Here is a 16,610-nt window from a genome sequence, read left to right on the forward strand (position 1 = left end):
GGTTTCAAAGTACTCCACTTGCAGTGATGGTGGTTTCAAGGTACTCCACTTGCAGTGACAGTGGTTTTAAGGTACTCCACTTTCAGTGACAGTGGTTTCAAGGAACTCCACTTGGAGTGAAGGTGGTTTCAAGGTACTCCACTTCCAGTGAGAGTGAATTAAAGGTACTCCATTGGAGTATCAGTGGTTTCAAGGTACTCAAATTGCAGTGACTGTGGTTTCAAGGTACTCCACTTGCAGTGACGGTCGTTTCAAGGGACTCCACTTGTAGTGACAGGGGTTTCAAGGTACTCCACTTGGAGTGACAGTGGTTTCAAGGTACTCTACTTGGAGTCACAATGGTTTCAAGGTACTCTGCTTGAAGCGACAGCGGTTTCAAGGTACTGCACTTGTAGTGGTTTCAAGATACTTAACTTGGAGTAACAGTGATTTCAAGGTACTTCACTTGTAGTACCAGTGGTTTCAAAGTACTCCACTTGGAGTGACAGTGTTTTCAAGGTACTCCATTTGTAGTGGCAATTGTTTCAAGGTACTCAGAGTGACAGTGGTTTCAAAGTACACCACTTGCAGTGATAGTGGTTTCAAGGTACTTCACATGGAGTGACAGTGGTTTCAAAGTACTCCACTTGTACTGACAATGGTTTCCAGGTACTCAGAGGTACCATGGTTTCAAAGTTCTCCACTTGGAGTCATAGTGGTTTCAAGGTGCTCCACTTGGAGTGACAATGGTTTCAAGGTACTCCACTTATAGCGACAGTGGCTTCAAGGTACTCAACTTGAAGCGACAGTGGTTTTAAGGTACTCCACTTGTAGTGACAGTGCTTTCAAGGTATTCCACTTGTAGCAACAGTGGTTTCAAGGTACTCAGAGTGACTGTGGTTTCAAGGTACTCCACTTGAAGTGATGGTGGTTTCAAGGTACTCCACTTGCAGTGACAGTGGTTTCAAGGTACTCCACTTGTAGTGACACTGGTTTCAAGGTACTCCACTTATAGTGATATTAGTTTCAAAGTACTCTAATTGGAGTGACTGTGGTTTCAAGGTACTCAACTTGCAGCGACAGTGGTTTCAAGGTAGTCAGAGTGAAGGCAGTTTCAAGGTACTCCACTTGCAGTGATGGTGGTTTCAAGGTTCTCCACTTGTACTGAGAGTGGTTTCAAGGTACTCCACTTGTAGTGACAGTGGTTTCAAGTTACTCCACTTGGAATGACAGTGGCTTCAAGGTGCTCCACTCTTAGCGACAGTGGTTTTAAGGTACTCCGCTTGTAGCGACAGTGGTTTCAAGGTACACCACTTGTAACGACAGTGCTTTCAAGGTACTCCACTTGTAGCAACAGTGGTTTCAAGGTACCCCACTTGGAGTGACAGTGGTTTCAAGGTACTCCACTTGTACCAACAGTGGTTTCAAAGTGCTCCACTTGTAGTGACAGTGATTTTAAGGTACTCCTCTTGTAGCAACAGTGGTTTCAAGGTACTCCACTTGTAGCAACAGTGGTTTCAAGGTACCCTACTTGGAGTGACAGTGGTTTCAAGGTACTCCACTTGTAGTGACAGTTATTTTACGGTACTCCTCTTGTAGCAACAGTGGTTTCAAGGTACTCCACTTGTAGCAACAGTGGTTTCAAGGTACTCCACTTGTAGTGACTGTGATTTCAAGGTACTCAACTTGTAGCGAAAGTGGTTTCAAGGTACTCCAGTTGTAGCGACAGTGGTTTCAAAGTACTCCACTTTTAGTGACAGTGGCTTCAAGGTACTCCACTTGTAGTGACAGTGGTTTCAGGGTACTCCACTTGAAGCGACAGTGGTTTCAAGGTACTCCACTTGTAGTGACAGTAGTTTCAAGGTACTCCACTTGTAGCATCAGTGGTTTTATGGTACTCCACATAGCGTGACAGTGGTTTCAAGGTACTCCACTTGCAGTGACAGTGTTTTCAAGGTACTCCACTTGTAGCGACACTCGTTTCAAAGTACTCCACTTGTAGTGACAGTGGTTTCAACGTATTCCACTTGTAGCACCAGTGGTTTCAAGGTACTCCACTTAGAGTGCCAGTGGGTTCAAGCTACTCCACTTATAGTGACAGTGGTTTCAAGGTACTCCACTTGTAGCGACAGAAGTTCCAAAGTACTTCACTTGTAGTGACAATGGTTTCCAGGTATTCCACTTGTTGCAACAGTGGTTTCAAAGTACTCCACTTCTACTGACAGTGGTTTCAAGGTGCTCCACTTGTAGCAACAGTGGTTTCAAGGTACTCCACTTGGTTTCAAGGTACTCCACTTGTAGTGACTATGGTTTCAAGGTACACGTGTAGCAACAGTGGTTTCAAGATACTCGGAGTGATGGTGGTTTTAAGGTACTCCACTTGTGGCAACAGTAAAAAGGTACTCCACTTGTAGTGACAGTGTTTTCAAGGTACTCCACTTGTAGCAACAGTGGTTTGAAAGTATTCCACTTGTAGTGACAGTGATTTCAACCTATTCCACTTGTAGCAACAGTGGTTTCAAGGTACTCCACTTGGAGTGCCAGTGGTTTCAAGCTACTCCACTTATAGTGACAGTGGTTTCAAGGTACTCCACTTGTAGCGACAGTAGTTCCAAAGTACTCCACTTGTATTGACAGTGGTTTCAAGGTATTCCACTTTTAGCAACGGTGGTTTCAAAGTACTCCACTTGTAGTGACTGTGGTTTCAAGGTGCTCCACTTGTAGCAACAGTGGTTTCAAGGTACTCCACTTGGAGTGACAGTGTTTTGAAGTTACTCCACTTGTAGTGACAATGGTTTCAAGGTACTGCACTTGTAGCAACAGTGGTTTCACGGTACTCCACTTGGAGTGACAGTGGTTTCAAGGTACTCAGAGTGATGGTGGTTTCAAAGTACTCCTCATGCAGTGATGGTGATTTCAAGGTACTCCAATTGTAGTGAGAGTGGTTTCACGGTACTTCACTTGTATCAACAGTGGTTTCAAGGTACTCCACTTGGAGTGACAGCGGTTTCAAGGTACTCCACTTGTAGTGACAGTGGTTTCAAGGTACTCCACTTGTAGTGACAGGGTTTTCAAGGTACTCCCATTGTAGAGACAGTGGTTTGAAGGTACTCCACTTGAAGTGACAGTGGTTTCAAGGTACTTCACTTTTAGTGACAGTGGTTTGAAGGTACTCCACTTGCAATGACAGTAGTTTCAAGGTACTTCACTTGTAGCGACAGTGGTTTCAAGGTACTCCACTTGTAGCAACAGTGGTTTCAAGGTACTCCACTTGGAGTGACAGTGGTTTCAAGGTACTTCACTTGTAGCAACAGTGGTTTGAAAGTACTCCACTTGTAGTGACAATGGTTTGAAGGTATGTCACTTGTAGTGACAGTGGTTTGAAGGTACTCCACGTGTTGCGACAGTGGTTTCAAGGTACTCCACATGTAGTGACAGTGGTTTAAAGGTACTCCACATGTAGTAACAGTGGTTTCAAAGTGCTCCATTTGTAGTGACAATGGTTCCCCAAATTGACACTTGCAGTGATGAGGGAATATCATGAAATGCCTCTTCTGTCTCTAGGGATATTTCTTCATAAAATACTTGCAGATGTTTGTACTTTTCATTTTAAGTGGATTTCAGCATAAACCCCTTTAAACAAATAAAACACTTCACACTCATTATTTCGCACATTCACTTTCTCTAACACACCCTCCATGCATTGCTCTCTCTCTTTCTATCTCTCTCTCTTTGCTTTCACTCTCTTTAATCACCTTCTCTCTCTCTCTCCCTCTTTACTTTCTCTCTTTCTCTCTCTGTCCTTCTCCCTGTTTCTAATATCTATCACTCTCTCTCTTGTTTGTCGATCACATTGCAAACAGCATGGACAGAACCAGGGCCACTTCTGCTGGTGGTTCACCTTGAGACGCTGTGACAATGTGGATTTCCAGACTTTGGCTTATGCACCGCTCATGCCTGGTAGTCACTACAGACCTTAAGCCTCACCTGCTGACCTGGAAAGAGGGCCAAGGGGTGATACTGACCATTCTGGGTGAGTTTGGTGGAGCTGACCAGGGTGTAGATCTGGAAGCTGTCCCTCGTGCACACTCCCATGGCTGCCTGGTTCCCACTCAATCTCAGAGAGGATCCTGAGATCTGTTTGACCTCAAGGAGGCTTTTGGTAGATGGCAGACTCAGGTAAGAGCTGGCGTCCTCGAGCTTTCTGCTGTCACCCTGTAAGGACAAAGAGACCCATCAATGAAGCACGCTGAGGAGCATTATCACAGGAGTTGTTGGTCAGGGCATAGACTAGAGCACGGTCCGCCATTGTCGGCATATCCACTTCTAGATAAATATAGTTATCTTAAAAATCTGGCATGGATCTGGCCCTCCAGGACTGACATTGGAGAAGCCTCAACTAGAAAACCCAGGAAGACAGCCGTCAGTTCTAAATTCTGAAAAGTAATGAGCCCTCTAATCAGGACTTTTAAGGCATCCCAACGGGTGGAAACCCCTTCCATGTATGCAACATACCAGACTGGCAAACTGTGGGTACGCCGGCTCAGTACTTCTCTGGGTGCATGAGAAGGTGCTGTGTGGCAGTCTAATTAAGAACTAACAAAAAGACCTAGGAGTTGGGTAATACACAATCTCTTGTTAGGACATATAATACGTTGTGGAAGATTAAACACTGTTGTGTGATCTGTACTAGTGAAGGCCCTTCTGAGCCCTGAGAGTGGCAGAGGATTGAGACAAGCATGGAGTAATTTGCCTATCCTAGAATTTCTTCGGATGGAGTCTGGATCACAGACTGGACAGGCACTATCATGCAGAGAAGCGGGAATAAAAGCAGGCAGCTTGGTCTGCAGACGAAGGAGACTCCTACTGCAGCAGTAGGGTGGTGTCTACTCTGGCACAGCCTGGCACACCCTGGCACAGCCTGGCAGACCCTGGCACGGCACCACTCTGGTGACCAAGGGACAGTGGGTTTGTCATGGAGAACCACTTATTGTCCACATTCACAGCCAACCACCGGAGGGACACGGCAAGGTGACAATATCTGAGTCTGCGTTCTAGGGGGCACTGAAGAGTGAAGTGCTTTAGGCTGGGTCTGGACACTGTAGGCACTGCCGGGAGTATTCTTCTCACAAGGGTGGTTTCACCACTGCGTCTGCAGTGAGTGACTTAGGCTGGTCCTGGGCACTATAGGCACTGCTGAGTTTATTCTTATCACAAGGGTGGTTTCACTACTGCGTTGACAGTGAGTGATTTAGGCTGGGTCTGGGCACTATAACATCTGCTGGGATTATTCTTATCACAAAGGTGTTTCACTAGTGCATCCATGTGAGTGATTTAGGCTGGCCCTGGGCACTTTAAGTACTGCTTGGATTATTCTTATCACAAGGGTGGTTTCACTACTGCATCCGCAGTGAGTGATTTAGGCTGGGCCTTGTAACTATAAGAACCAATGGGATTATTCTTATCACAGGGGCGTCCGCAGTGAATGATTTAGACTGGGCCTGGGCACTATAAATACTGATGGGATTATTCTCATCACAAGAGTGGTTTCACTACTGTGTCCGCAGTTTGTGATTTAGATTGGGGCCTGGGTACATTAAGAACTGCTGGGATTATTTTTATCACAAGGCTGGTTTCACTAGTGCATCCATGTGAGTGACTTAGATTGGGGCCTGGGCGCTATAGGTACTGATGGGATTATTCTTATCACACAGGTGATTTGACTACTGTATTTTATGTTTATTAAAGAAACATTAAAGCTGAAGAATCCAATCTGTGCTTTTTACAAGACTGGCAAGCTGCTCACATTTCCATGTTGCCTCTTTTTTATTTTAAAACTCCTTGTTGCGTTGGGAGATTACTTTACTCAATCTTTACAGTGTTAACATTTTGTGATTTTTTTCCGAACAGAAATTGCTGCTCACATTTTTTGAAATATTCCTCCCTTGCACCACCCCCAATGGCTGTGGCTCCTTGTCCAGCTCTGAGGTCTGCTGCTGACCCCTAGGAGCTGGACATTTGTGGCGCACGCGCCCTGACGTGTGCAGGTTCCAACAACACGGATGAGTCTCATCACTGACCATGTATGTGGGGGCTGAGGGGCGTCTCTATAAGGGGCAGGTCTGCCTTCCCTTCACTGTGGCCTGTGATGTAGAATAAACATTTACAGTCCTCTGCTTCTTCCAGTGTTTAAAACATCAAACAATACCTTTTGCAGGGTGTACCCCAGGATAAAACACACAGTGCATTCTTCTTTTCACAATTAGCACATCTACAAATCGTGGTGCAATGCACAAGCCGGCGGCGCTTCGCCTTCCACGTCCGTCCGCTCCGGCCCCTGAGGGGTCCTTGTAAACCACGTCATGACTGAGGGCCTTATTACGACCTTAACAGAGTGGTTTCCTTCATCACAAATGTGACGGATATCCTGTCTGCTGTATTATGATCCCATCAAAACTGACGGATATCCGTCTGCTGTATTATGATCTCATCAAATGTGATGGATATCCCATCTGCAGTATTATGATCCCATCAAATGTGAAGTATATCTCGTCTTGTGTATTATGATCCCATCAAATATGACAATATCTCATCTGCTGTATTATGATCCCATCAAATGTGACAGATATCCTGCCTGCAGTATTATGATCCCATCAAATGTGACTGATATCCCATTTGCTGTATTATGATCCCATCAAATGTGACGGATATCCTGTCTGCTGTATTATGATCCCATCAAATATGACGATATCTCGCCTCCTGTATTATGATCCCATCAAATGTGACGGATATCCAGTCTGCAGTATTATGATCCCATCAAATGTGACGGATATCCCGCCTGCTGTATTATGATCCCATCAAATATGACAATATCTCGTCTGCTGTATTATGATCCCATAAAATGTGACGGATATCCTGCCTGCAGTATTATGATCCCATCAAATGTGACGGATATCCCGTCTGCTGTATTATGATCCCATCAAATGTGACGGATATCCTGTCTGCTGTATTATGATCCCATCAAATATGACAATATCTCGTCTCCTGTATTATGATCCCATCAAATGTGACAGATATCCCGTCTGCAGTATTATGATCCCATCAAATGTGACGGATATCCAGTCTGAAGTATTATGATCCCATCAAATGTGATGGATATCCCTCCTCCTGTATTATGATCCCATAAAATATGACAATTTCTCGTCTGCTGTATTATGATCCCATCAAATGTGACGGATATGCCGTCTGCAGATTTATGATCCCATCACATGAGATGGATATCCCGTCTGCTATATTATGATCCCATCAAATGTGACGGATATCCCGTCTGCTGTATTATGATCCCATTAAATGTGACGGATATCCCCTCTGCAGTATTATGATTCCATCAAATGTGACGGATATCCTGTCTGCTGTATTATGATCCCATCAAATGTGACGGCTATCCCATCTGTTGTATTATGATCCCATTGTATTCTATGGAGGTCGTAATACAACGGACAGGATATCCATCACATTTGTAATGGAGGACACCCCTCCACCAAGGTTGTAATGAGGCCCTTAGTACAGTCTCAAACAGCTATATTCCCACTCTGCCCTCCTTCAAGGATACAAACCCAGGACAGGGGCGTAGCTTCCACCAGCGCGTCAGGTGCAGTTGCACCAGAGCCCAGAGGCCTGCAGGGATCACTGAACCATGAATATTCCTACAGTCCAAACAGCAGCCTGTGGACTCAGGTCTATACCTGCCCTACGGCCAATGACAGTGGCTGTGCCACTTACCTAGGATGCACCTGCGGACGTTGATCACAGGAGTCATGGGGGCTCCTGAGGGTCTTCACTGGGGCTGCCTCTGTGACCCTCTGCAGCCTATCTGGCGTACAATGACAGATGCAGCAGTAATTAGGCTTCATGAAGCTTGATCCAGAACACCGCTGACAACAGGAGCTGGTTATAGGAGGGGGGAGGCTAGGGAAGGCACTTTACGTGATGGTGGGTGAAAGTTGGAGGCGTGTCTATTTACCTCAGAGGATGGAGATTGGAGGAGGGTGAGTTTACCTCATTGATGGATGGAGGTTGGAGGAGGGTGAGTTTAGCTCATTGGAGGTTGGAGGAGGGTGAGTTTACCTCATTGGAGGTTGGAGGAGAGTGAGTTTACCTCATTGGTGGATGGAGGTTGGAAGAGGGTGAGTTTACCTCATTGGAGGATAGAGGTTGGAGGATGGTCAGTTTACCTCGCCTTTCCGCAGCACACATAGAAAGAGCAAAAACGAGGAGAAATAATGATGTTATTCCTTGTTCTACCTCCCCTGGGGAGGCGTAAGGTTTTGACGCGTCCCCAGGTTTACAGCCTCTTGTAAATGTGGGGCAGCGTCAAAATCCATGGGTGTTCCACGGGAACACCCACTGCAACACCCATGGAATGCCTCCTCGGCACAGAGTAAGGCAACACAGCGACTTGCGCTGCCTTGCCTTGCTCCATTTCTATGAGGCCTTTCAATGCCACGCAAAGTGTCTTTGCGTGGCCTCATAAATATGGTTGAGAGGCTCACGTCGCTGATGCGTCACTAAAAGTGACGCTCCGGCGATGCAAGACTCTCATAGAAAAGCCCTTAGGTATCTGACCTCATCTTAGGCTCATCTCCTACGTGAGTACATTTATGTGTTGTAACTCTACGAGAGGCTGGGTTGTTTATTTCCGGAGTTTTCTGCCTCTTGTATGTTTGTGTCTGTTTACATGCTTGTCCTGTATGTGTAAGTGAATCGTGTGATGTCTTCTGCTACTTTACCTGCCCTTTATGGTTTGTTTTGGGGAAGGATGCTCTTCTTCTGTCCATGTTCCACCTTTGCTCATTTTTTAACCTTGGTATAATACTTTTGACTACAAAAACTACAAAACAATTGGCATTGCCAACGCTTGTTTTATACATGATGTGAATGAAAGGTGCAAACCTCACAATATATTTCAGCAGGTTTACTTGTGAAGTTACACCTGAAACAAGGAATTGTTGAAATGGATTAGACTTCTGTAACATTTTAAAACATAGCTGAGAAGTGGCTACATGTTTCTTGTAATGCTTTTGGCAAATTCTGGCATTCCAGCCAACAGCCCTCTGCACAGTAGGGTTTTGAGCACATAATGACAGTATGGCAAAATTACAAGCCCCAAATTGCAACATGCTGATGGCTGAAAAGCCAGGAGCAACTGAGTGTAACATAGTGTGCCACTTAGCAAGCTTATAAAATGCAGTGCCTGACTGCATGTCTTGTTTCTTCTTGGCTATTTTAGGGGTAAACAGCCTAGAGGGAAGAAGGCAGAGATGGCCTTTCAGATGCAGATGGCACATCTTGCTGCCAATGGTCTAACATTAACAGCTCTTGGAAAAACAAATCTTCATCATAGAAAATCATGATTTGCTCAAACATTTCAGCAGCAGCCTTAAAAGACTCTAGAGAAAGAAAAATATAATGATGGTCCCCCTCTTTTCCAACCCATTTTCAACAAAGGTTGGTGTGATTAAAGCGGAGTGCAGTACGTGCTACCCCACGAGGGCCGCCAGTGTCGACAGTGGTGTTTTACATCACTCTAGGAGGAGACACAGCGACCCCCATCCTCCTGGAGTACGGAAACTGCCTTCACCATCTGGTTTGACATGGTTTCCCACCACATCCTCATCCAATGCCTGCATGACATTGGAATTCAAGACACGCACTCTGATGGATCTCCTCCTTCCAGAGTGGAAGGAGCCAGTCAGTCATCCTGGCATTGCATACCTTGGATGCCTGCAATCTCATCTGTGGACATCCGCAAGCATCCTCATTGAGCTCGACCCTCTTCAACGCATAAATGATCATTCTAGCCAGCATTATCCACTCTCAAGACATCAATGTCATCTCCTGTGCCAGAAACATGCAACGCGTTCTTGTCCTCACTGACAAGACACTTAGGGGGTCATTCTGACCCTGCGGTCACCGACCACGGGAGCACCGCCAACAGGCTGGCGGTGCTCCCAAGGGCATTCTGACCGCGGCGGTTCAGCCGCGGTCAGAAAGGGTAAACCGGCGGTCTCCCGCCGGTTTACCGCTGCCCCATTGAATCCTCCAAGGCGGCGGAGCGCGCTCCGCCGCCATGGGGATTCAGACACCCCCTACCGCCATCCTGTTCATGGCGGGAAACCCGCCATGAACAGGATGGCGGTAGGGGGTGCCGCGGGGCCCCTGGGGGCCCCTGCAGTGCCCATGCCAATGGCATGGGCACTGCAGGGGCCCCCGTAAGAGGGCCCCACAAAGTATTTCAGTGTCTGCTTTGCAGACACTGAAATACGCGACGGGTGCAACTGCACCCGTCGCACCCCTGCAACTACGCCGGCTCAATTCTGAGCCGGTGTCCTCGTTGCAGGGGCATTTCCGCTGGGCCGGCGGGCGCTCTTTTGGAGAGCGCCCGCCGGCCCAGCGGAAATGTAAGAATGGCCGCCGCGGTCTTTTGACCGCGGTGCGGTCATTTGTCGGCGATACCTTGGCGGACGGCGGAGGTCAGAATCAGGGCCTTAGTACCCCTATCAAGTTCAGTTCCTGCATGACTTAAATCACCCTTTGGATGAAGACTATTGTCTGTAGCTGAACACCGACAAGACCAAAATCATGATCTTAAGGAAGAGCACTTCAATGTGGGACTCCAACTGGGGACATTAGAACTGGGACCCCAATCCCCACCACCAACCATGCCAAGAACCTCAGTATCTTTATCAACAATAAACTCAAAATGGCTGCCTACGTTACCCTCGTCACCGCCACCACCTCATGCCTCCATACCCTGCAGGTGCAGAGAAAGGTTTTCAAATGGCCCCCAATCAGCCCCCGGAGTACTGCCACACACGTACCTGTCAAATGCACGCTGGATTACGGGAACATCCTATAAACTGGGATCAATAAAAAAAACACCAGAAGGCAGCAGACTATTCAAACCTTGGCGGCCAGAATCACGCTCAACCTCCTATGCCATACTCAAATCACAATGGAGAAGGAGCTTCACTGGCTGTCCGTGTGCAAATACGCACAATTCGTACTCCTCCTGCACACTTTCAAGGCACTACGTAGCACTGGCCCACCATACCTCAACAATCACATCTACTTTTATAAACCTTCCAGGCATCTTCGCTTGTCCAGACTCCTACTTGGACACATCCCACACATGCAATAAACCAGATCCGGCAGCCAAGCCTTCTCCTACATCTCTCCTAAAGGATGGACGTCCTGCTCTACGCATAGGAGCCTCCTCCTCACTTCTTGAATTCTGCAAGATGCTGAAGACTTGGCTTTTCGAGTGGTGCCACTTGGCCCTCAGCGTACCCTGACCTAAATCTGCTCACTGTCAGGATAGCCTCCAGGGTGACAGTGTGCTCTACAAATCTATCTCCGTAACATAACACAACGCAACTCGCACACTGCTCTTCCTTGAGCGCAGTGCTGCAGATCTCCATGTACTTTAGTTTATTTCTTTGCTCTGGTCGCCACGCCTTTACTTTTAAGCAGGGCTGTGATGCAGCAAAGCATTTCTTACATATCTGGGCTCCATGTAAGCAGTGCTGTGGTGCAGTAGAACCTTTGTTACACATCTAGGTTCCATATTTAATGATGTTCTTTTTAAGCATTGCTGTGGCTCACCATGGCTTTTACTTTGTACATTTGCTGTTACTTTTAAGCAGTGCTGTGGTGCAGCAGAGCCTTTCTTACATGTCTAGGCTGCTTTCACAATATTGTTTCTGCTGTGGTGCAGCACAGCCTTTCTTACGCATCTAACCTCTGTACACAATATTGTTTGCGCTATAGTGTAGCAGAGCCTTTCTTACATGTCTGGGGTCCTTGAAAGCACTGCTCTGGTGTAGAAGAGCCTTTCCTACATGTCTGGAGTCCTTCTAAGCAGTGCTGTGGTGTAGAAGAGCCTTTCTTACATGACTGGGCTCCATGTAAGCAGCGCTTTGGTGTAGAAGAGCCTTTCTTACATGTCTGGACTCTTTGTAAGCAGTGCTGTTGTGTAGCAGAGCCTTTCTTACATGTACGGGGTCCTTGTAAGCAGTGCTGTGGTGTAGAAGAGCCTTTCCTACATGTCTGGAGTCCTTCTAAGCAGTGCTGTGGTGTAGAAGAGCCTTTCCTACATGTCTGGAGTCCTTCTAAGCAGTGCTGTGGTGTAGAAGAGCCTTTCTTACATGTCTGGGCTCCTTGTAAGCAGCGCTTTGGTGCAGAGAAGCCTTTCTTACATGTCTGAGCTCCTTGTAAGCAATGCTGTGGTGCAGCAAAGCCTTTCTTACAAGTCTGGACTCTTTGTAAGCAGTGCTGTGGTGCTGCAAAGCCTTTCTTACATGTCTGGACTCCTTGTAAGCAGTGCGTGGTGCAGCGATGCCTTTCTTACATGTCTGGACTCTTTGTAAGCAGTGCTGCGGTGCTGCAAAGCCTTTCTTGCATGTCTGGACTCCTTGTAAGCAGTGCTGTGTTGCAGTGAAGCCTTTCTTACATGTCTGGACTCTTTGTAAGCAGTGCTGTGGTACTGTGAAGCCTTTCTTGCATGTCTGGACTCTTTGTAAGCAGTGCTGCGGTGCTGCAAAGCCTTTCTTACATGTCTGGACTCTTTGTAAGCAGTGCTGTGGTGCTGCAAAGCCTTTCTTACAAGTCTGGACTCTTTGTAAGCAGTGCTGTGGTGCTGCAAAGCCTTTCTTACATGTCTGGACTCCTTGTAAGCAGTGCGTGGTGCAGCGATGCCTTTCTTACATGTCTGGACTCTTTGTAAGCAGTGCTGCGGTGCTGCAAAGCCTTTCTTGCATGTCTGGACTCCTTGTAAGCAGTGCTGTGTTGCAGTGAAGCCTTTCTTACATGTCTGGACTCTTTGTAAGCAGTGCTGTGGTACTGTGAAGCCTTTCTTGCATGTCTGGACTCTTTGTAAGCAGTGCTGCGGTGCTGCAAAGCCTTTCTTACATGTCTGGACTCTTTGTAAGCAGTGCTGTGGTGCTGCGAAGCCTTTCTTACATGTCTGGACTCTTTGTAAGCAGTGCTGTGGTACTGTGAAGCCTTTCTTGCATGTCTGGACTCTTTGTAAGCAGTGCTGCGGTGCTGCAAAGCCTTTCTTACATGTCTGGACTCTTTGTAAGCAGTGCTGTGGTGCTGCGAAGCCTTTCTTACATGTCTGGACTCTTTGTAAGCAGTGCTGTGGTACTGTGAAGCCTTTCTTGCATGTCTGGACTCCTTGTAAGCAGTGCGTGGTGCAGAGAAGCCTTTCTTACATGTCTGAGCTCCTTGTAAGCAGTGCTGTGGTGCAGCGAAGCCTTTCTTACATGTCTGAGCTCCTTGTAAGCAGTGCGGTGATGCAGTGAAACCTTTCTTACATGTCTGGGCTCCTTGTAAGCAGTGCTTTGGTGCAGAGAAGCCTTTCTTACATGTCTGAGCTCCTTGTAAGCAGTGCTTGGTGCAGAGAAGCCTTTCTTACATGTCTGGACTCTTTGTAAGCAGTGCTGCGGTGCTGCAAAGCCTTTCTTACATGTCTGAGCTCCTTGTAAGCAGTGCGGTGATGCAGTGAAACCTTTCTTATATGTCTGAGCTCCTTGTAAGCAGTGCTTTGGTGCAGAGAAGCCTTTCTTACATGACTGGACTCTTTGTAAGCAGTGCTGTGGTGCTGCAGAGCCTTTCTTACATGTCTGGGCTCCTTGTAAGCAGTGCTTTGGTACAGAGAAGCCTATCTTACATGTCTGAGCTCCTTGTAAGCAGTGCGTGGTGCAGAGAAGCCTTTCTTACATGTCTGAGCTCCTTGTAAGCAGTGCTGTGGTGCAGCGAAGCCTTTCTTACATGTCTGAGCTCCTTGTAAGCAGTGCGGTGATGCAGTGAAACCTTTCTTACATGTCTGGGCTCCTTGTAAGCAGTGCTTTGGTGCAGAGAAGCCTTTCTTACATGTCTGGACTCTTTGTAAGCAGTGCTGTGGTGCTGCGAAGCCTTTCTTACATGTCTGAGCTCCTTGTAAGCAGTGCTGTGGTGCTGCGAAGACTTTCTTACATGTCTGAGCTCCTTGTAAGCAGTGCTGTGTTGCAGTGAAGCCTTTCTTACATGTCCGGACTCTTTGTAAGCAGTGCTGTGGTTCAGCAAACCCTTTCTTACATGTCTGGACTCTTTTTAAGCAGTGCTGTGGTGCAGCAAAGCCTTTCTTACATGTCTGGACTCTTTGTAAGCAGTGATGTGGTGCTGCAAAGCCTTTCTTACATGTCTGAGCTCCTTGTAAGCAGTGCGGTGGTGCAGTGAAGCCTTTCCTATAAGCCAAGGCTCCTTCCACCATATTGTTTCTGCTGTGGCACAGCGAGGGCTTTACCTTGTATAACACCAAGTCGTGTTCACCATCCTGCAGTGTTGTTCCGTCGGGTCTCATAAGCTTCACAAAAGCCATGGAAAAATTCTTCTCTCCTTTGTCTTTGGCTGGGGAAGGAGGATAAAATGCTGTCACTTAGCGCTGTAACACCTTCACAAAAGCACTTTGACCAGCAACATAGCAAGAGCGGAGGAGTCACAGTGTGTCATCGCGAGGAGCCATAGCGCCTCTATAATCACAGACTGAGAGGGCCCTAATGCAAGATAGGAATAGGGGCTATTATTGTGGTGCAGGACCCCGGTGCCACTGCACCTGCTGCACTATGAGAGCTAGGTTCCACCACCAGAGTAACACACTAATGAGAGTGCAGGTGTGTGTGTTTGTATATATGCTCACTAAAGAACAAAGTTTACAGGGATGTTATAGTTAGGCTCAGAATTTACTCGCACAAAACCAAAGAAATTCAGTAGTTATAGTGAGTTCAAGTAACTATACCTCGTGCCCTATGATAACTATAACTCGCGCCCTCGCCATGCACAATTTTCTCATCAATAATTTTACTGAAAATGTTACAGTGAATGATGTCATAGAAGATGACATAAGTGATGTAATATCTGGGGTAATTAGCAGTGCATGGCATGCACAGGAAGTTATCGTTACCTTATGCCCCAGTACTCTTACACTCCCAGCATGCCCGATGCCCCAGGATTGTTGGAGTCCCAGCACGCCCGATGCCCCAGGATTGTTGGAGTCCCAGCACGCCCGATGCCCCAGGATTGTTGGAGTCCCAGCACGCTCGATGCCCCAGGATTGTTGGAGTCCCAGCACGCCCGATGCCCCAGGATTGCTGGAGTCCCAGCACGCCCGATGCCCCAGGATTGTTGGAGTCCCAGCACGCCCGATGCCCCAGGATTGCTGGAGTCCCAGCACGCCCGATGCCCCAGGATTGTTGGAGTCCCAGCACGCCTGATGCCGCAGGATTGTTGGAGTCCCAGCACGCCCTGTATCAGCTCTTGCACCCTATTCTCGACAATCCAAGCAGATTATACACATTACATACCATTGTTGACTTTGTGTGGCCCCGTGGTTACAGTCCCTCTTGGGCGGGAGTCTCATAGCAGGGTGTGCACCCTTTCAGGGTGTAACCTGACCCTCTTGACAACCGAAGACTCCACATCCCTCGCTGCGCTGGCAATGTTAATAACACTGCCCGTTGTGAATCTGTGATGGAGCATGGACTGAAAACACCTGGGCACGGATTTAGATTTTGACGGACAGGTCACTTTGTCACAGCGGTGAGGGATATCTGGTTTGCCGAAATATAAATCCTATAGTAACGGGATTCAGATTTCGGGGGACAGTATTGTGACAGAGTAACTCATCCACCAACATCTAAATCAGACCCCTAATTCTGTGGTTGTTTTCATGACGTTCAAGATACGCAATTACATTCTGGGCGCTCTTTTAAACGTTTAGGGGTTTGAAGCACATGAAGCCACATTCAGCTCACTGCGCCCCTTGAGGCCAGAAATACTTACAGTCAACCGAGGAACGGTGCTTGAAGGTGAACCTCAAGTGACATCTGTGTACGTCTTCGATGGGAACTCCGATCTGGAAGGGGAAGGAAAAGTGAAGTCTCAAGTAACCCTGTTGAGTAGTGAATGGTTCCCTGTTTCCTGCCTCTGCTGCCCTGTCCATCCTCCTGGGGCACAGACTTACCACCAACTTTTATACCACCTTGTAAGGGTCAAACACCCGCAGCTGGAACCATCAGCCACTCCCTAATGACTCTGTCCCAGGGTCCTCCCTAAGGGATCTTTCCACCCTGGCGTCTCAAACCCTCATAGTCAATCAATCAATCAATAGATTTGTAGAGCACTACTTGTCGTCCATGAGGATATCCAAGTGCAGCGTCAGCGAGGGTGTCACCTCTGACGGGCACCAGGGAAGCCCTCTGATCTTTGCTGGTGGGTACCAAAAGAGCCCCTCTGCCCCCGGCCTCTTCCAATAGGCAGTAACCTCATTAGCTGATGGGGAGACACACCAGAGAACCCACTTCTTGGGATTTAGCCCTGGACCAGATATATTTCACATGGATATGATTCTGCTTTGATATGAGCCACATGGAACATATGGGAGAAATATTCCACGTATCTTGATTAAGAGCCTTAAGAAGGCCCCAGGCTATTGAGACAATTAGCGGGGCGAAACACCTGTTGGCTACCTCTTGCATTTGTAACTTTGTTGAACAACTCGTATTGATGGATTAATCGAAATACCAATTGTT

At 47.3% G+C, this 16,610-nt stretch overlaps 1 protein-coding gene across 1 annotated transcript in view; it reads right to left on the reverse strand.

The window, feature by feature from the left end:
- Positions 1-16,610, reverse strand: part of LOC138255404 (dedicator of cytokinesis protein 2-like) — a 1,984,107-nt gene that overhangs the window by 1,538,595 nt on the left and 428,902 nt on the right. The window contains exons 16-18 of the mRNA XM_069205837.1: positions 15,862-15,934; positions 14,327-14,430; positions 4,005-4,194 (exon numbers count right to left, since the gene is read on the reverse strand). Coding sequence (XP_069061938.1) covers positions 4,005-4,194; positions 14,327-14,430; positions 15,862-15,934 — 367 coding nt within the window. The remainder of the gene's footprint in view (positions 1-4,004; positions 4,195-14,326; positions 14,431-15,861; positions 15,935-16,610) is intronic.

The sequence above is a fragment of the Pleurodeles waltl genome, chromosome 1_1, assembly GCF_031143425.1.
Source record: "Pleurodeles waltl isolate 20211129_DDA chromosome 1_1, aPleWal1.hap1.20221129, whole genome shotgun sequence".
NCBI classification, from domain to species: Eukaryota; Metazoa; Chordata; class Amphibia; order Caudata; family Salamandridae; genus Pleurodeles; species Pleurodeles waltl.